At 33.2% G+C, this 21403-nt stretch overlaps 3 protein-coding genes across 3 annotated transcripts in view; 2 read left to right on the top strand and 1 right to left on the bottom strand.

Annotated features, from left to right (window-relative positions):
• The window catches only part of LOC102584715 (BTB/POZ domain-containing protein At3g05675-like), a 3779-nt gene extending 1400 nt beyond the window's left edge, over positions 1-2379 (bottom strand). The window contains exon 1 of the mRNA XM_006365036.2: positions 1021-2379. Coding sequence (XP_006365098.1) covers positions 1021-2265 — 1245 coding nt within the window. The 5' untranslated portion in view covers positions 2266-2379. The remainder of the gene's footprint in view (positions 1-1020) is intronic.
• Positions 2380-11044: 8665 nt separating this feature from the next.
• On the top strand, positions 11045-15207 carry LOC102584374 (probable receptor-like serine/threonine-protein kinase At4g34500). Its single transcript, XM_006365035.2, has 7 exons — positions 11045-11839; positions 12751-12855; positions 12947-13069; positions 13486-13656; positions 13746-13875; positions 14015-14224; positions 14897-15207. The coding sequence occupies exons 1-7, from the start codon at positions 11235-11237 to the stop codon at positions 15014-15016; spliced, it is 1464 nt and encodes a 487-aa protein (XP_006365097.1). The 5' UTR covers positions 11045-11234; the 3' UTR covers positions 15017-15207.
• Positions 15208-17345: 2138 nt separating this feature from the next.
• Positions 17346-21403, top strand: LOC102584055 (cyclase-associated protein 1). Its single transcript, XM_006365034.2, has 10 exons — positions 17346-17827; positions 18705-18873; positions 18950-19014; positions 19246-19555; positions 19634-19781; positions 19863-19972; positions 20071-20126; positions 20222-20278; positions 20416-20559; positions 21042-21403. Exons 1-10 carry the CDS (start codon positions 17555-17557, stop codon positions 21126-21128), a joined length of 1419 nt encoding a protein of 472 aa, XP_006365096.1. The 5' UTR covers positions 17346-17554; the 3' UTR covers positions 21129-21403.

The following is a 21403-nucleotide window of genomic DNA, read 5'->3' as shown; positions in this document are numbered from 1 at the left end:
TTATTTTCATTTTACAATGTTTTTTTTTTTTTTTTGGGGGGGGGGGGTGAATGTTCACTAGAAACATAAATCATGTGCTACATTCATTTAGACCTATAACCACAAACAAACAGAAGGTTCTATGCTGCCCATTTGTTTTAAGTAACATGTGAAACTTCCATTACTAGTGCTTGTACTTCTATAAGCAACAGTACCAGCAAACTATACAAATTAAGAAACCAGCCTCGCAAAGAAAAACTAAGCTGGTTCTGTAAGTGTAACGTTATTAACAATTCATGGGTATCGAGATTTGACATAAGTAGTACAGAAAGCATCCAACATCTGCAACTCCAATGTACAACAAGTAAAACCAGAACCACTGTGGTTTAGCAGCAATTCTTTTACAATTATCCTGCCACTTCCACTGACGCTACTAAAAAAAACATGGTACAGCCTACGAATAAACATCTGTAGAGCATTCATGATAACAGTTATATGATACCATAACTTGCAGTTTCTTTGACGAAGCATCACACCAAGTCCATGAAGATCTAAAACTTACTGGAGTAGCTCGCATTTTCAAAGAACAGCACAAGGCTAACTAGCACAAGATATAACTCAGAACATGTAAAAGTCAATACCCATTTGAATAAAGATCCATGAGACATGAAGTTGAATACTGCAAATGGATAGGAAAACTTCTAAGTGATGTCCCACTATTACATGCATTCAGAAGTTACAAACTAAAATAGCTGAAAGCAGGAGAAAGATAGGTGAAACAGTAGCACGAAAACTCACTGTTATACACTCCTAGAAGTATCCTTTGCTAGTGCAAGAATATGCTCAAGTGCAAGATGCTCCAAGTCCTAAAGGTATCTGAGTGTTAATAGTCCCTAATTTTGCAACTAGGGAACAAGAACGTTTCAAAAGGCGTAACTTCTAAAGCCCTCATAGCCCAAATAGTGTATTTCCTAGACTCTATATTTTGCAATTACACATTCCAGAAAGAATCATTTGTAGACCTGAGAGAACGAAACGGACCTGTCTGGTGGCCAAGATAGTCCCCGTGGCGACTGCATTAGAAAGCTTGCAAGTGCATCGAAGCACAACTGCAGGAAGCCCTGGAACGATGTTCCTCCATGCATCATCACGGAGAGCCCTCAGCAAATCAGCAGTAAATGCGGCCTGATTGCTCCACTCTTGTACAGCTGTATCGGCCACTCTCAGTTCAATCATCCTCTCCACCAACCACACCAAATGCCTCCCATTTGTCATTGCAGTATGCAAATTCAGCCTCTGAATTGCCTCAATCTCATTGTGATCACCTCTAAAGTCAGGACTTGAGTACTCCTCCAACGACTCCTTCACAATCTTCAAGCTACTCTGAAAAGCACCGTCCAACACTCTCTTCGCCGCCTCTTTGGACGAAAAGTCCCTCAACAGCTTAGCTACAAATGCCTTAGCGAATGCCATGTTAGGATGGTTATGAAGTGCTGATAATATCAATCCATGAAGCATTTGTTCGGACGAATCAATTTTGTCAATCGAAACCCTAGCGAGAAGCTCTTGAGATTCCTCCTTGCTTAGCAAGGGAACTATACTGAGTATTTTCCTTTCTTCATCTTCAGCCCATGGTACGGCCTCAAGGAACCGAACACAAGCCTTAATGCAATCTTCGAATATTAGTTCCAAAGCCACCGGAAGTAAACACAACGCTACCGAAACATTGTGGATAGTTGTCGAGAAGTCATTGGTATATAGAAGCTGAAGAACAGCCAAATGATGATCGATTGATCCAGGAGTAGCGGGAACGCCGAGATTAAGTCGGAATATCCTTGAAGAATTCCCGGAATCGACGTCGTTTGATTCCTTTTGCCAGCGGTCGGATAAGAGAGTAGCGAAATACTTAGAACGGCAGAGAACATCGGAGTGGAGATAGATCTGGACATCGGATTGATCAGAATCGACGGCTGAAATGGATTCGGAATCATCGGTATCGAACAGCGGCAATTGATCGACAAAGAGACGAAGCACGACGTCAGCCGTGGCTGAATCGTTGAATCCGCGGCTAACAGCAGCGGAGGACGACGGTGCAATAAAGGTGTGAGAAGCTGTGCGGCGAATACCTGATGTCTTCTGTGTGCGTTCCGTTAGGGTATTATCAGGACGAGAAGAGTCGATGATTCCTATAGTAGAGGAAAGTCGACTATAACTACCAGAACGTTGTCGTTTTTTGCCGGAGGTGACTCCGCCGGCACCGCCACCACCACCGCCGCCTGCCGTCATATGATTCTGCTAGAGGTCCTTCGCGATGAAGATCAAGTTTCAGATAAGGACGATTGGGATTTCTGATCGAAGTGTTCAGAACAGTGTAGTAAATTAATTAATGTAATAAAGTTTTGAATTAATTGTTTGAGTATGCCGAATTTGGTTTATATTGCAAGACAAGTGGATAAAATCGGATTGATGATCTGACGTGTCCAGGGCCCATCTTCTGATAAGCCCATTTTATTGTTTGATCACTGATTCTGAAATCTCCAATTGGGCCTAGCCAGCCCTTCGAGCCGGCGCAGGTGCAGAAATAATCGATTTTGGGATCCCTATTCCCTATTTAAGTCATGGACTAGGCCGATAATGGAAAATTACATGGTTAAGCAAATATATACTAATTAAAGGGATTGATTTACGGGTCGGATAGGTTGTTTAAAAGAGGTGTATTAATTTATTTATTTATTAATATAAATGCCAATGGTAATTAAAAAGGGATGTGACAATTCAATTTATCATTTAATGAAAGGGAAAATGAGTGGTTATTTCTAGCAAACCAACTAACATCTACAAGGCATATTTATGCAAAAAGTTGGACAACAAGGGTACGAGTAAGCCAAACTTCAAACGGGATACATTTTCGAATAGTTAAGGTAAAGTATATCAATGAGCTTTTGCAAGAAATTACTAAAACACAAGGGTGTAAGAGGGAAATTATCTTTTCTTGGAGAAAAAAATTCGCGAAATTATCGAAGCTTATAATTCAGGGAAATTAAACATACCTCTATCTAGAGTTGTCAAAAAGGATCGGCACAAGTCTTGCAGGCCAAGGAATTTGAAGGGCTAGGTCGGCCAGCACTTCATTTGGAAGGGCCTGAAAATGTTCAACCCAACCCAACCCTAGAAGGGCCGAGGGTTGGGCGAGGCTAGCCCTTTTTTTTCATTTCAAATTTAAAATTTTATAACACATCAAGGAAATGAGAAGATTTTCAAATCAAATATGGCAAAGAATGGTGTTGTTTCAATAATACTAGCAAAAAAAATTAGTGTAATTAGCATGTATCTAGGATACTAGATATGCGAGATACATGTATCTGGTGTGATGCATCCCAGATACGCGAGCGAGATAAGAGAGTGGCAAGCGAGATGGGAGGGAGATGAGGGCACGGGATTTGTCTATATATCCTAGATACATGCGAATCCATTTGGGTAGAATGTATCTAGAACAAATTAACTTAATTTTGAGTCCATGTGTCCTAAGATTACAAGTATATAGACGTACGAAAATCTGATAAGATTCATAATATTACAACATAACATGCATTTAAGTAATTAGCTCATACATATACTAGCGAGATTGTTGTAAATTACCATTAAATAAAGGAAAAATTGTATGAAATAACAAACTATTAATTCAAATTAAATGTTATAGCCATAGTTTATTTTATTTGTAATTTGCAGCAAATATACAATTTTTTTGCCATCTGATTTGGTATACAATTAGTCATTTTCGGTATACAATTAGCCATTTTATACATTTCGGTATAAAATGTATAAAATGCGTTTGTGTTTGTATAAAGTGAGAGAAAAGTGTATAAACAAATACAAATACATATATTTTCGTCTTATACACTTATAATTATACAAATACAGATCTTATTATACAAATTACAATGTATAAATGAATTTTATACAAAACTGAACAATTTGTATAAAATTGGATGTATCTAGCGAATTATACAAATCAAAAGCTCCATAGTAAACATAAAAATTGTTATGGAGCGCAGATATGCAAACTATAGCTATAACATACAAATATGATTTTTATGTTTGCTATATGTGAAAGTTATTCTTAAATAAATAGTTTTGGCCCATGGGCTGATCCCGGATCGGCCCGATCAAACCTCAAGGGATAAGGGCTTATATGAGTTGGACTTTCAAGCCCTAATTTTAAATGGGTTTAAAAAATCATGTCTCAACACTATTCCAATAACGGATTGAGTTGGGCTGGCCCCACGGGCTATGCCCGACGGCTCTACCTCTAATCCCAAATATTACGTGAAATATGAAAAATAAAAGTTTATGATATGATTCATTGTTACTATTTTGATATATTAAAATGTGAGAGGATATTTTATAATTTTATACTCCCACTCCGTGGACTTTCCGACAGCATTTGAATTTGGTGAGTAAGTAATGGACACACTGTCCCAAAGGCGCCTATGTCTGTTTATTTTTTTAAAAATAATCTATTATTCAGCATTATATTAGTGTCTTATTAAACTAGACTAGAATATGTATCTTACATGGCCCTTTTTTTGGTTTCGCTTTCATCAATAAATAAAATTGTATTTTAAAAAATATAAACAAGAGATCTCTAATTAAAAATGAAAAAAAATCTTGAACTATATGTTGACTCATATGTCAAAGGAGCGTATGTCAATGAATGCAGATATGTACAAATGTAAATTATCTGAACCTATATATGAATACTCTCACGTAGTCTGCCTCTTTTCAAAATTTGTCATTAATGTACTTTAAGGGACCGGCGCACCGACTTTCTCTCATTTGTTTGGGAATTATAAGTAATATCGGTTAATGTGAGTATATATGTTATATTATGCGAATATAATGTAAACAATTAGAATATGCGTATTAATGTGTAGAGCAATTAAACTATTTAAAGAAACAAATGAGCTTTTAAAATAAGAATCTTATGTTCTAACTTCTTTTATTTCATTATTAATCATTTTTTATAAGAAAAATTTTTTCTTATTAATTATTGTATAAATAATCAATATATAATCATTGTTTTTTCTGTATAACTATTATCCAAGTATGTAACCAAATGATTCTAAGATGTAGTTTGATTGGTGGTTAGAGTTATTCATATATTATAAGACATAGTTATACAAAATTGATTATTATGTGTTAATTATGCACAAAATAATATATAAATTGACTCATAACTTGTACCTATTTTCGTTATGCAAAAGTATAAATTAATAACTAAACACCGTGTTTAATGTGCTGAATTTTATACTTCCTCCGTCCCTTTTTAGTTGTCCATTTTAGAAATGGCACACAGATTAAGGCAACAATGATTAGCACAGTGAAGTTACAATTTTACCCTTATGACAACTTTTTCACTTCAAAATTACAACCACTTATTTGAATTCAAGTGAAATAAATTGGAGGGAAACAACATACACTTTTACAATTTTCAAGAAGTGTAAATAAGGGTATAATAGGAAAAATTTGTTGTCCTTTCTTGATTTGTCAAAATGGACAACTAAATAGGGGACAACCAAAAAGGAAATATGGACAAGTAAATAGGGACGGAGGGAGTACCTAACATCTAAGCATTTATCAACCATAGTACTAATAATATTAATTTTAATATATGAATAATTCACTCTTAATCAGATATCAAACGACCCCTCTGTGTAATGGGTGAGTCGAACACATGACACAATCATTTTCTTGACTATACAAGAAAGATACTAATAAAGGAAAAACACTAGGTAATTACACTATTCTCTTAATAATAACTTGAACTGGATATAAAAAAAGGAAAACAAACTAGTACATCTTGTATACTCCTAAATAATTAATGTGTCTTTAATTTCTTTCATTGACTTTTTGGTGTACGACAACGCATGGCGGAGAAATCCATTTTTTTTTGTTTTGAAGTGAGTAGGTGATGATATGTTATCTTCCCTCCGTTCAATAATACTAGTAAATAATATAGATAATATTACTATATTATCTTTTATCTTTATTAAATTTAATACTTTGAAAAATATGTTAAATGATAAATAGTATTTTAATAACAAGGATAAAATAAACACAAAAAATAAATTATCTCTTGATTTTTTAAATTGGGAAAAAGCATAGATTCCCTCTTGAACTTATACTGAAAAGTCAGTTACACACTTAAATTATTATGATGACCTATTACACACCTTTACTACTTAAAAGTGAATTTATTTACTCCCTAAAACTGACGTGGCAAAATAATAAAAAACTAGCGCGTAAAAAAAAATCAAAGTAAAAATTTTTTTAAAAAATCAAAATCTTCCTTCTCATCCCATTACCGTTTTAAAAAAGAATTAAAAAATCAAAATCTTCCTTCCCCTCTCATCACAACTTTTTATTTTTCATCACAACCTCAAAGATTCACAACGATGAGAGTGTAGTATTGGTGTTGTTGGTTGTGGTTATTTGTTGGTTGTTCAGATCTGGAAGTGTGAAGCTCTTGAACTTCATCGGAGCCATGGTTGAAGCTTTGAGCTCGTCGACACACCAACAAAAGAAATCAAATGAATAAAATCGCAAAAGGATAAGGTAATGAGGTCTGATTTGGTGTTTTCCGGTGATTGATTTGAATTTTGAGTGGCTATTATGTGGTGGTTTAAGTGATTGTTTGGTGACTAATGGTTCGTCGGAAAAGAAGAACGAATGGAGTTGTGGAGGTAGGCTTGTGATGGTGATGGGTTGGTTGTTCTTCATCGGAGAAGACAAAGAAAATTGTGATATAAATCAAATGAATGATTTTTACGATAAGATTAGAGATAAAGTGGGTGGATTTAGTGATAAAGAAGATATAATTATTAGAAATTTTCAATAACTAATTAGAGATTAATTAGTAAAAAATAGAGTTAACAAAAAGAAAATTAATTAATAAAGAAAACAAAACAAAGCAAAAAGAATATAAAAAAATTATAAAATTTGACGTGGCGCTGACGTAGTGCTTATGTGACAGCGAGTGTAATACACTACATGATGTGAGAGTGGTGTTACATGTCTCAAGGTGGTATTAAATTCAGTTTTAAATAGTAAAGATGTGTAATAAGTCGTCATATTAGTTTAAGCGTGTAACTGACTTTTCAGGACAAGTTAAAGGGGAAATTTATGCCTTTTCCCTTTTTAAATTAGACAAGTATTATTAAACAACTATTTTTAGTATAATAACAACTATTGTTGGATGGATGGAGTATAAGAAAATTTAAGAGCCATTTGATCATAAATCAAAAAAATTATTAACTCTGTTCATTTTTTTTATTTACTATTTTTTTAAAATCATTTATTTGTCATTTTTCACATATCAAGAAAATACAATTATCTCTTCATGTCTTATCTTTTATATGAGTAATACTGATTTTTCAAATCATTTTTTTAGATCTAATACTAAACATTATTTAATAATGATAATGTGGTAAAATAGTTATGTCAATCATTATTTTCTTAATGAATGTGTCAAATCCAATTATGACAATTAAAAGTATATAGTGAGAGTATATATTTACAGTTTTAAGTAGATAATTTTTTACTTTATTTAAAAGTTAGTATTTGATAATCAAAATTTAAATTCACTGGAGTTGTATATCAAAATTATACGTGTGTTTTCTAACTCAACTTTTACTTTTGAAAATGTATTTAAATACATCCACGTATAAATATCATTTCAACTATTCTTCTTAAAAAAATATAATCAAACACAACTCTATCTTTAGCGTCTTACAAAAATCAATAACCAAACGTAAAGTTAGAATCCATAAAATAGGAAGTATAAAATGGTACTATATTAAATTGTTCTGGAATTATTATTTTTATTAAAACATAGGACAAATAAATATTTTTACTAACTAACATGCTAATTCTCACATGGCATGTTAACCAGGTAATAGTAATCTTAATAAATAATTAAATAATAAATGTGTGCATCAACAGTGTCATTTTACCTACTTCACCAAACTTGTTTCAATCTTAAGATGTCTGTGAAGGTGAAAGTGAAGAGAGAATGAGTAATTAGAATTTTAATTCTTGTTTAAGCTATTTGTTTAATGATAATTGAAAATATTAACACCAGAATTAGGTGGAGAGTTGACATCATATATCACCGTTGATGTTATGATTGTGTTATACGTGAAGCAGTCTTATCTCTATTTAAATTTTTTTATACCAATAAAATTGATTTTAAAAAAAATATGAAGAGAAAATTGCATAAATATATATGACACAGCCTGAATTTCAAAATTCAATACACGAAAATCTTAAGTTTTTAACAAAATTTACATGTTTAAAAAATAAGAAAAAAATATTTGTAATCGCAATAATTAACTACTTAAAATACTTTAAAAAACATACTATAAGATTAAATTTTAATATCGCTAGTTTGAATAATTTGGACAATAATTAGCCACATCCCCCAAACCAATTTTTTTTTTAAAAGAATAAAAATCAGCAATAAGATGGTTGGCTGGTTGGACGGGTTGGTTGTGTGACTGTGTCGGTCCGGAGAATAATAACTTTTGAACAATTTCTTAAAACAAAAAAAATGGGAGAATTATTTTTATAGGTCATTTATATATATAAAAAATTAATTATAATTATTTTTTCACGAGAGATCTTTATTTTTATACATAAGAGATTTTAATTTTTTTTTTGTAAGTGGTCAAGAAATTTCATTTCCTAAAAAAAAGCCTTAATACATTGATATTCTCTTGAAGTTATTAGTAAATTCATTTAAAAATCCAAATCATAATTTGTTCCAATTGAGCAACTGAACACATCGTAAACTATAATTATTAAACACTTTTATTTCAAATTTTTGAAAAGCTTTTACTTGATTTTAAGCGTCTACTAAAAATCAAGTTAACTATATAAAATATGTCATCCTATTTAATTACATGCATCAAACTTAATCGGGGCATCAAAGTTTTACGGCTTATTTGGGTTAACAAATATAATTAAAGACGGTGACATATTTTAAATGGTTAACTTATATATATATAATGATCACATGAAAAACCCAGGTGAAAATATTTTCAAAATTTGAACTAAAATATCTAATAAAATCTACTGATATTTTTAAATACGACCAATGAATTAAACCCAAAAAAATGAATAGTTTTCAATAATAGCTTGAGCCTGGTTCTCCATTTGGTTGTTGCCTTCAAACTTTGCTTACTCAACACTCAAAGGAAGCTTTTCCCAAAAAATAAAAAGACAAAAGCACATTGATCACAATTCACAATCTACCAATATTGATTGACAATAATATACATCATGAATAATTGAGAAGGCATGAGTTGATAAATCTCTCTTTTGCATTTATTTAATTTATTAGTTTTACTTGATAGAATAAATGAAATTAATAAGAGTAGTTTAAAAAAACACCTATTATAATAAGCTATTACTTTATTTATTTATTTTAGCTACAATGCTTGATATAGAAACCTATCATCTATATTTTACTTGATTTTTATTGATTTAATACTCTCTTTTAAAAAAATTCTATTAGGATTTTATTTTATTAAGTTGTCTTTGTTAATATGCTTGAAAATATAGGTTTGGTTAATAGTATTATGTAGTTACTTATGATAAATATAATATTGAAAAAAAATTCTCTCTTAATTTATTAATATAAATAAATAAGAAAGATGTATTTTTTTGTATAACAATCAAATAAAATAGAATTGACAGAGTACATATTGATAGATTATGATAGCCATCACGAGAATTTCTAGGGGTATTAAAACAGTTAATGAAATAGAAGTAACTAATCAAATTTCCATCTTAATTTATTAAAATGAATAAATAAGAATAATACTTATTTTTGTATAGCAGTCAAATAAAATAGAATTGACAGAGTACATATTGGTAGATTGTGATAACCAATACGAGAACAGTTAAGGAAACAGAAACAACAAATAAGATAATGTGATAACTAAAGTAAAAGAGCAACAAAAATAACATGTACAATGCATCAAACATATTTAGCAGTAAAACAAAATGCCACTCAATTACCTACCAACTTTCATATTATGATAAGCAATTCAACTAATATTACTATAAAAATAACAATTATTTATTTAAATCCAAAAAGTACCATATCATCAGCATCAAAAAATTTGAGATGAGTTAAGCAATCAATATAAATGGATATAATAATAATATCGAATGATCAAATAAAATAAAAATGATAGTTAATTTTAGTATAACCATTAAACAAAATAGAATTGACGGAGTACATATTGGTAACCAACACGAGAATTTTTAGAGGTATTAAACCGTTTATAAAACAGAAGCAATAAACAAAATCGTTCTCTTAATTTGTTAAAATAAATAAATAAGAAAAAAATGTTTTCTTAATATAACGTTCAAATAAAAAATAGAATTGATAAAGTATATCTCGGTAAATTGTGATAACCAATATGAGAATTTTCAGCAGTATCAAAACAGTCAATGAACAGAAACAACAAATAAAATAGTGTGATAACTAAAGTAAAAGAACAACAGAAATAACATATACAATGCATTAACTATATTTTACATTTACTATATAACAAAATAATACCCAATTACCTACCATCCTACTAAATAAATAATTCAACTAGCAATTCTATAAATAACAATTGTTTAGTTAAATTCAAAAAGCACAACATGATCAGCTCCAAAACTTTTTAAGATGAAAAAGATCAATTCCCAGGGTCCCCATTAAGCAATTAATGTAAATGGATATAATAATTGTAATAAAGATTAGTATGGATTGTGGTAGGCTATTTCATTCTTAATCAAAAGGTCTCAAGTGAGAGTCTTGAGTATGGAGAAAATTTTATTGATAATGTCACTTTTAAATGGGTCTTGCAATGAACGATTCAAATTTAATCGGGTGCTAAAAAAACCAAAAAAACATATACTAATGATGTCATAAAAATCAGAAGGACGAAAGCGTCATTTCATCTACTCAAACGGTCTCTATGTCCCTTTAGGTCCCCACTCTCTACACAAATGGCAATTCCTTAAAAACATTTCTCTATACTATGCTCCTCTCCCTATCGCCTATGGCCAAATAACCTCTTCTGTGCTTCTCTCTCATCGACATTCTTTCTCTCTCTAAAATGCCATCTCCATATTGATCAGCTCATTAATCTCCGGTACTCTTTGTGGTGTCCCGTCTTACTCCATTGTAGTCGGAGACAATGGCGGTTTCCGGCGAGAATCACAGTTCCGGGAATTCACTCTCCAGTTTTTTCACTTCACGAACTCCTATTTTAGGTCTTCAGCTCTATGTCGTAGTTGCCGCTACCGTTATCATTATGGTTGTCGTGCTTTTTCTCATCTTTCTACTTATCAGGCTAAATCGAAGCTCGAAACCACGTCGCAGTGGAGGTAAGAAGAGTGTCGGGTTGTTACCTTTGGTAGCTGATGTGATTCGCGACAGTAGAACAACCGATCTCAATGAGATTGGTAAAGTGAATCATTTATCGAAAAAGGAGGATGAGACTATTGCGATTCTCCGAAAAGAAGCTCAGGAAGTGATCGAGATTGAGTCTGATGGTATAAAAGGAAGTTCAGGGAGTAATGAGTCAAGTACGAGCCGGAGTGATACATCGTCGGCGATCTCTGGTTCAACCGAGTCGACGAATATTGGGTGGGGCCGTTGGTACAGTTTGAAAGAACTGGAGATGGCGACCAAAGGATTTCGTGCCGAGAATGTGATCGGTGAAGGTGGATACGGTGTCGTATTTCGTGGAGTCTTACAAGATGGTTCAGTAGTAGCTGTCAAGAAGCTTCTAAACAACAAGTGGGTACTTATTATTTAATTCTTCATGTTCTTGCATAATTTTATTTAAATATATGAAATCCAATTTAAGTAGACCAAAGTAAGTGTTTACGACAATAACATATCCGGTGAAATCCATCAAAATGAGGTGTGGAGGTAGAGTTTATGCAATTCTTACCACTACTTTTTTTCTTTTTATTTACTGATTTGATTTGCTTGAGCCGGAACTTCTTTTGGAAATATGTCTCTGTTTCATTGTTCCATTTCATTTTTTTTTATCTTCTCTTCCCTTTGTAGCTGTTTGTTTGAGTTGATTAGTTGGTGTAGTGTCTACATCTTGTTTGTTTTCAGCTTAATTTTCTTGGAAAAAGAATCCAATCTTCTCAGATCTGGATTTATGTGATTATTTTTCTCTTTTTGGGTCAAAGTACAATATTTGTTACTCCATAGAAAAAGAAAGTAAACGTTACTTTTGTTTTTTATCTTCTCTTTTACTTTTTCTTCATTCCTTTTTGTTCTTTTTTATCCTGGAACTATTTCTCTCTTTTCTTTTTTCCTTTTTTTTTTCTTTCTTTTGTACCAGCCTAATTATGTTCTTTGCTAAAATCTAGACATAAGGTTGAGTAATTATGCTCAGTAATGACAACTTCCATTTAAGCCAATCTTTATTAGCCGTAATGATGGTTGGCAACAGTACAACTGTAAATGGAGTTATGCTCACTGTCATGATCTAAGTTATTGCATTACACAAACATCAGGCAGAGAAGGACGGGTAGTGTAATCTCATAAGTGAAGCCTGGGAAGGGTAGTGTATACACAGACCTTATTACGTGGATGAGGTGTTCAAGGTTTACTAATTTTAGAATTTTCCTCCCTGAAAGTTTCTACTTTGAAGTCTTGTTGTTCATGCTCTATGACTTGATTGTATACAGGGGTCAGGCAGAGAAGGAGTTCAGGGTGGAAGTTGAGGCCATTGGCAAAGTGAGACACAAAAACCTTGCGGGTCTTCTTGGTTATTGTTCAGAAGGTGTTCATAGGTAATTCATTACAGTTAATATTCACAAACATGTGGAAAATTCTTGTCTCTGTTTACAAATACATCTGTTAAATCATTTACTGACTGTCCAGGATACTAGTGTATGAGTACATTGACAATGGCAATTTGGAGCAATGGCTACACGGTGATGTAGGGTCTGTTAGTCCTCTAACCTGGGAGATTAGACTGAGAATTGCAATTGGAACTGCTCGAGGGTGAGGCTTCTACATTTTGTTTTTTCACTACATGATACGTATCTTAGTCCTTGTCACGAACTGAAATTGCTTTGACCCTTGAAGCATGATCTTTTATGTGTGCACTTTCTTTGGTAATTACCAAGACAATCTTCTCCTTTTGCTCCAATGTTGATTGACAGTGTAAACCCATGGTTATAGGAAGCGTTGTATCTCCTAACAATTCATACATATCTTTTACAACGTTTGTGACTTAAGTTTGACATGTGTGCTAAAGAATAGTTTAAGTGCACATGTTCACATTCAACCCTAATTTTGAAATCTATGGGTTGCATATTTTTCCGTGTGCAAAAAAAGAAAGAGATACACATCTTTAGTGCATGCATGACTTAATTTTTCCTATCTCATTCGACATCATTACTCTTTTGTTTGGACAGACTTGCCTATTTGCACGAAGGTTTGGAACCCAAAGTTGTGCATCGTGATGTTAAATCAAGTAATATTCTGTTGGATAGGAAATGGAATCCAAAAGTATCAGATTTTGGACTTGCCAAGCTTCTAGGACCTGAGAAAAGCTATGTGACTACCCGTGTTATGGGGACTTTTGGGTGTGCCCTTTCTCTAATCTTTCCAAACTTTTATAAGCAAATACTAAGTGGATTATTAATGCTAATTATGGATGATGATATTGCCACAGATATGTTTCGCCTGACTATGCCAGCACTGGTATGCTTAATGAGGGGAGCGACGTGTATAGCTTTGGTGTTATGCTCATGGAGATTATTACTGGAAGAAGTCCTGTTGACTATTCAAGACCGCCTGGGGAGGTAAGAACATATTTTCCCTTGTCATTTCTGCTCCCACTGCTAAAAATATATATAAAAAATAAAAGGAGTTAAAAGAAGACCAGTTACATTCTGAAAGATCTTGTGGCATTATCTTGACATCATTACAAAAAAATTGCAGATGAACTTGGTCGATTGGTTTAAAGGAATGGTATCAAATCGACGTGGTGAAGAATTGGTCGACCCATTAATTGAAGTCCATCCTCCTCCTAGATCCCTAAAGCGGGTTTTGTTGGTCTGCCTCCGTTGCATAGATATGGATGCCAACAAGCGGCCAAAGATGGGTCAAATAGTACATATGCTAGAGGCTGATGAATTTCCTTTCCGTTCAGTAAGCCATCCCTTTGACTGACTGAAATTTTTTATCTCCTATTTGTGTTTTCAGTTACTAGTCTTCATTTGACCACTGATTTTGGTTGACATATAATGCTCTTCAGTTATAGAAGAAATGCTCATTCATTTGTATCAATTAGTTGTTTCTATTAGCATGTGCTCAATCTGCATGTCAAAGCATAATATATGTCATAAGTTTTTGAACACGGACTAATGATAAAGGGCATTACAACTTATTCATCCAGACTGTCCAATTGCTGAAATTGGCTTTCTTCCCTTTTACTGCTTGCAATCACTGAAGTAGAGTAACCCTTAAAATCCGATTGGTTTGGTGGTATGCCTTCTGTGTTTTCCCAGTCAGTTAGTATTAGAGTGGTGGGTGCAACCAACTTCATATCAGTATGTTCACTTTACTCAACTTATCTTGAAACATTACTAGAGTACCAGACAATAGTGTGTATCTGCACTCGGACATTTCATGTTTCTTTGGTATGAATCATTTTTCTCTTTACATTGAATACAACATATACATTTACAATAGCTTGGTTTTGACTTGTTTTTTGCAAGGGTGGTGGGGAAGAAAAAATTAGCTCGTTATTTATTTGATTCACGCCTATTGGGTTCATATGGTGTAGTGAACTATTTTTCCCTTTGTAATTTGTTTTTGCAGGAACCTCGACTAGTCCAGGAAAAAGATCTTCTAAATCCACGTTCAGCCGGTACCAATAGACTTCAACTAGCTACTAAGGACGGCGCAGGTGATGATGAACAGAAACCTAGAGGGAGATAAAGAGTTATATACAGGAATATTTTAGTATGTATATTCTTATGAATCATTTCCGCTCAGTCCCAGTTTATTGTATTAATTTGTGCCTATATAGGCTCTATATCTTGGTCAATTTTTGTATATAAACATAGTTAAACTACTCAATGTCCTCAGGAAAAACACTTGCATTATCTATCTTAGTTATTTACAAACTACTTAGTTTACTTAAGAAATGCAGAATATTAGATTTTACCAACTTAATTTTAGCCTGTGTTTCATGCCTGATCGGTGCTTCTTGTTGTAATGAATGTAGTCATGACTTGGGAAATTTCAAGTATTAAGGCTCCCTGGTGTTAAATTCCTCATTCACGAGGACTAAATGGGAAACTTTGGGTCCATATTTATAAGCACATTTAATTTTTGTTCACTCTCATTTTCGACGCGTCATAACTTACGAGATCATTTCCACATTTTTTCTGTGAGGCTTTACATTTGACATTCATTGGAATTGTTTCTTCGAATTTCAAATGGGTGCTTTTATGGATGGCCATTTATATTCTACTTTATTTACTTTTTGATGAAGGTTATTTATATTTTACTTTATTTACATTAAAGTTATTAAATTAATGTATGTAATGAAAAATTCACTCAATTATGTTTACGTATCATAGGAAGTCGGTAAGCACTAGAATTAGGGGGTACAAAACAGAATCAAACCGAAAAAAAATTTGACTAACGATTTTGTTTGATTTGGTTTGATATTGAAAAAAAATTCGACTATACTTGGGTTGATTTGGTTTTAACTAAACATAGTCAACCTGAGACCAAACCAACCCAACATTATATATATAATTTTTAAAATTTATTTTATACATAAAAGTATTTACTTTGATATAATTTCTAAATATTACTTATACTTTTTCATAATTTTTATCTTTTAACATATTTTTCAAGTTTTTTGAGATTAAAAATTTTGACTGGTCCAATAAAGGTTATATAGTCCATTGATATTAGTAACTCTATGAATACTTTATCGGAAAAATCCAAAAGTCCAAAAAAATTCGAGGTTTATTAGTTTGGTTTGATTTAAAAATTTAACACAAATGGTTTAGTTTGGTTTGGTATTTGAAAAATCCAAACCAACCCGAGGTTGAAAAATCTGAAAGGACCCGAGTTTTCTTAGTTTGGTTTATAAAATTAAAAATAAAAACCCGAACCAACCTAGGTTGAAAAACCCCGAGTTTTTTTAATTTGGTTTGGTTTATAAAATTAAAAATTTGACACAAATAATTTGATTTGATATTTGAAAAACCGAACCAACCCGATCATATACCCCTAACTAGAACTATTTTATAACCACAAAGTTATTTATAAGATTAACCCCATAAATGAAGGGATTTTAAAGAAGATGATTCTGGGAGAACATTTAAAATGATTGAAGCGGTATGATTAAAATTGAAAAATAACCAAATGCGTTAAGTTTCCTAAATTGCTTATACTTTTTTCGTGACAATTTTTCCTGCACACTTTGCCTAAGAACAGTAGTATTCTGAATGAACCATAATAGCATAGAGTAAAAATACATTTCTACTAACTTACTAATTTAACATGTATTTATTGATTTGATATAAATATCACACATTAATAATTATGTGTCTATCTTTCATAGTATAGCCTTCCAATTGGCATCTATCACAGTTTTCTAACATTTACCTGCAAAACAAAGAAACTAACTAGCGTTTAATAACAAAATTCGGGAGTAAATTTTAAAAATTTATATTCAAATATCTGTTTGATTGTGAAATTAATTTGAGCTTCAGATATTTTTTAAGTTTTTAAAAATCGACCTTTTGAGACTTTCACTCACAAAAACTTTAAATTTTTTCATTTAAAATACTTATCTTAACACAACTTCAAATTTCAAAAATTACAACTTCAAAAACTCAAATTTTTAATTTCAAAATCTATGACCAAACGGGAGTTAGATTAAGATACCGTTGAAAAGACTTTCTTTCTTTTAATGACTTGAATAGTTGAACATGTCACGATTCAATTTGTTTGTCGTACTTTATTTTACTCTATTTTAAAAAAAAATCTCTTTCTCTTTTAATAGTAACTTTTTAATTTCTATTTTTCACCTGATATTTAAAATCATAAATTTTAAAATATTTTAATATATTCAACATAATTTTAATTTAAAATTATTGATTCAAATCTCTTTCAATTTCTTAAATTCCAAAGCTGAATGAACAAATTAAAACGGAGCTGAATATTTGCTTTAGTTGAGAGTTACAGATGTATTACAAGTTTACAACGCAGAAAGAGCCATAAGTCTCTACTTATCTGACACGTGTTATGCCCTTAATTCTATATTCGAACGTGCACTCTCCACCTTTCGCCATTTCTGATTGAAGACCTTTAACAAACATATAAATACCCATTTCACACAGATATAACACTTTTTCTCCGACGACATCAAACAATCACCAGATCTGTGGCGTTAAACTCCAATTATAGATCCAGAAACTTGTAGAAACAGATAGAAGAATCAGAAGCTTCGCAATGCCAATGGAGGAGAAGTTGGTACAGCGATTGGAGTCGGCGGTAATGCGGCTGGAGGCGCTATCAGCCACCGGCGGTTCCGTCGGGACAGGCGATGGTACGGCGGTTTTAGATCCGTCGATTATTGCATTTGACGATCTGAGGTCGCAGTTCCTCGGAAAGGTTTCGAGTGCTGCAGAGAAGATCGGAGGACACGTTCTGGATATCACTAAGATTGTTGAAGCGGCTTTCGCTGCTCAGAGAGAACTTCTCATTAAGATCAAGGAGACTAAGGTAATGTCAAATCTCTGATCAGCTCATTAGAGTGGAGTGGCAGAGCAAGGATTTTTGCTTGCTTGTTCAAAATATGAAACGTAAACACAAAAAAACGAAGGAATTCAACATATAAAATATAATTTTGACCTTATATATAAAGTGTGTGGGAACCCCTTACTTACCCTGGCTCCGCCCTGCTGTTCACCTCTTTAGTATTCCTGTGTGTTTTAACATTTTGAAATAAGCTAAGACTTCAAACTTCCTATTTTATATAGCCCGCACAAATGTTATGTCAATGATTAAGATAATAAGATGAAAATTTCCAAAAGTCTTCCTTTCTCTTAAGTTCCATGTCGAGTCAAACTAAGTCACATAAATTGGAAGGCAGGTGTGTGCTATTTCCATATTCTGATGTATGTTTTGTTTGATAATGTGCATACAGTAATGAAGTTGCAAGGACTTATATGATGCAATATGTATGTTTTTTGGTTTTCGTTGTAGTATCCATTCCATATTGTTTGAGTTCAATGAATAATCGTTTTCAAAAGTCTTATTTGGAGGATAGGAATTGTTGCTTGAAGCATGTGAAGATAGAAGAATTTCAAATGGAATCGTGCTTGTTTATTATCTTTTGCTAGCTGGAAAGAGTGATATGCTATCCGAAGTTTTTGATTGAACTCTGTATTTCGAGAAAGAGGTGTAGACTTTGACAATTTGTATTCATCGTAGCAAGTGAGAAGTGTAATTTCTTACCTTTTGCTTGAAATGTTTGGTGTTTATGTGCGTTGATTAGTGAAAATACAGAAAGGTACTCTCTAATAGTGCACAAAATTATTTTCTTTGTCAAAGATGCTTTTGTTTGTATACTGGTTCAAATTTTATCTCGATTCTGTAGAAACCAGACAACTCAAGTTTGGCTGAATTTCTCAAACCATTGAATGATGTGATTGTGAAAGCTACAAAAATGACGGAAGGACGTCGGTCTGATTACTTCAACCAGCTGAAGTCTGCTGCTGATAGTCTATCGGCTCTAGCATGGATTGCCTACACTGGAAAAGACTGCGGTTAGACATTTTTTTATATCTACACATTCTAAATGAAGAGGGCAACTGTTGAACTTCTCATTTTTTTCTTTTCTAGGCATGACCATGCCTATTGCATACGTGGAGGAAAGTTGGCAGATGGCTGAATTTTATAGTAACAAGGTAATTTAGGCCTTTTCTAGCAGTTCAGATTCTCCTCCCAATTGCTCTCACTTGGTTGAAGAAATCTTTAAGATATTTTTACAGAACCTGGACAAAATTAGGTAGAAAAGGGTCTGTAGTTTTGTTATCCCCTAATTTTCTGGCACGATGTGGCGTTTTTTTGTTTGCTTCTCTTTCTCTTGGTTAGAAGTTATCTTCTAACTTCTGTAAAATATTTTCAATATTTTTTAGATTCTCGTGGAGTTCAAAAACAAAGACCCAAATCATGTTGAATGGGCAAAAGCTTTGAAAGAACTTTATCTTCCTGGATTGAGAGATTATGTTAAGAATCACTATCCTTTAGGTCCTGTATGGAGTGCTACAGGGAAAACTGCTGTATCGGCACTGTCGAAAGCTCCTTCACCAAGTGCTCCTGCTCCTCCGGCTCCTCCTCCATCTTCTCTCTTCAGCTCTGAATCTCCTCAGGCTTCATCATCACGCCCCACGAAAGGGATGTCTGCTGTCTTTGACGAAATTAATTCGGGAAAGCCAGTGACTTCTGGTAATTTTCCTTTCCCACCCTCATGTATCATGTATAATATAGGTAGAAGTTTACCCTTATTTGAATGTTTTCTTCTAGGACTGAGAAAGGTAACAGATGACATGAAAACAAAGAATCGTGCTGACAGAACTGGCGTTGTTAATGCTGGTGAAAAAGGAGCCCGAGTGAGCTCACCCTCTGTCTCTAAAACTGGACCTCCAAAATTTGAGCTTCAGATGGGCCGTAAGTGAGTAAAGAATAGGCTTCAATCTATCTGTATGTGCAATTTTCTCGGTCATTCCTAACTTTGCTGTCATGTTGCTGGCAGATGGGTGGTTGAGAATCAAGTAGGAGAAAAGAACCTAGTTATTGATGATTGCGATACAAAGCAATCAGTATATGTCTATGGGTGCAAAGGTTCAGTTCTGCTGATCAAAGGTAACATAATTCTTCTCTATAAGTGAAGTAGCATAAACTGGACAATAACAAGTTGGGTTTATGTTGCACTTGTATTGATACATACTGATGGCACACAGGAAAAGTCAACAACATCACCATTGATAAATGCACTAAGATGGGAGTTGTATTCGCGGTCAGTGATGAACTTCAAGAAAAGTTCTTTAAATATTGAAGGCTGTTGTATCATCCACTAAATGGCTTACCTGATCATCTAAATTTGGTGCACAGGGTGTTGTGGCAGCTTGTGAGGTTGTCAATTGCAACGGTGTAGAGGTGCAATGTCAGGTATCAAATTTTATGGTTCAAAACTTTATAAGCAATGGTCTAGAAAAAGTGCAGTGTAATGAAATTTGAGTATTAACAATTATATAACTATGTTTTCATGAGATTAATGTTAAAGCTCCTTTTATGTGGGATACTAGGGCTCAGCTCCTACAATTTCAATCGACAATACAAATGGATGCCAGTTATACTTGAACAAAGATTCTTTGGATGGTTCTATTACAACAGCTAAGTCAAGTGAAATCAATGTTTTGGTTCCTGGTGATGGGCCTGATGATGATTGGGTAATGTTGTCTTCTCTTTTTCTTTTTCTTTTTCTCTCTCTCCTCTTCCATTTTATTTTAATTGGTATTGTGGATGAAGCATTGCATTAAGTCAGATGTCGTCAATATTCCTTACATGTCTGCCAATGCATTCTTTACAACGACAACATACTCGGTATAAGGGCGGTCTGTACGTAACCTTACCCTTCCTTGTGAAGGTAGAGAGGTTTTTGTTGGACCTTCTGAAAATGCATGGTATTCTTATCGCATTTTCCTTTCCTTTATATTTTTGCCTTTGTGCTTTATCCTAATGGATTTCACGTACGCAAGCAAGACTAGCTTTTCAACCTGGGAAAATGATCATGGTTTTCGGTGCCTCTTCACACTTTCTTTAAATAGAGATGTAAACTGTATCTTATGAAGCAAAAAGGTGAACTTCAAGTATCAGATTTCATGTTTTAGATGAAACTAGTTAAAGCTTTAATGTGTGAACATTATTGCAGGGTGAGCATGCTTTGCCACAGCAGTATGCTCATGAATACAAGGACGGGCGCTTCGTGACTTCTCCAGTCTCCCACTCTGGAGCTTAACTAGTGAAAAATTTCAACATCCAGTTGTTTTCCTTTTTATTTTTTTAAAATTATTTTTGTGTTAACCAATTTGATATATTGGAGAGCTGAAAGATGGTCGATTCTTTTCTTTCTTGATTGTAAGGTATGTTCTGTACCTTGTGTTTGTTCAAAGTAAGGGGATTTGTGAGACCTTTTAAAGCTCTCTTTTTTGTGGAACATTATATAATTTCCACAGCCCATGTAATCTTCCATTCAATGTTTTAAAGCTCTCTTTTTTGTGGAGCATTATATAA

The sequence above is a fragment of the Solanum tuberosum genome, unplaced genomic scaffold (assembly GCF_000226075.1).
Source record: "Solanum tuberosum cultivar DM 1-3 516 R44 unplaced genomic scaffold, SolTub_3.0 scf00531, whole genome shotgun sequence".
Lineage (NCBI taxonomy): Eukaryota > Viridiplantae > Streptophyta > Magnoliopsida > Solanales > Solanaceae > Solanum > Solanum tuberosum.
The sequence above is the reverse complement of the archived record's forward strand: the minus strand, read 5'-3'. Positions and strand labels throughout refer to the sequence as shown.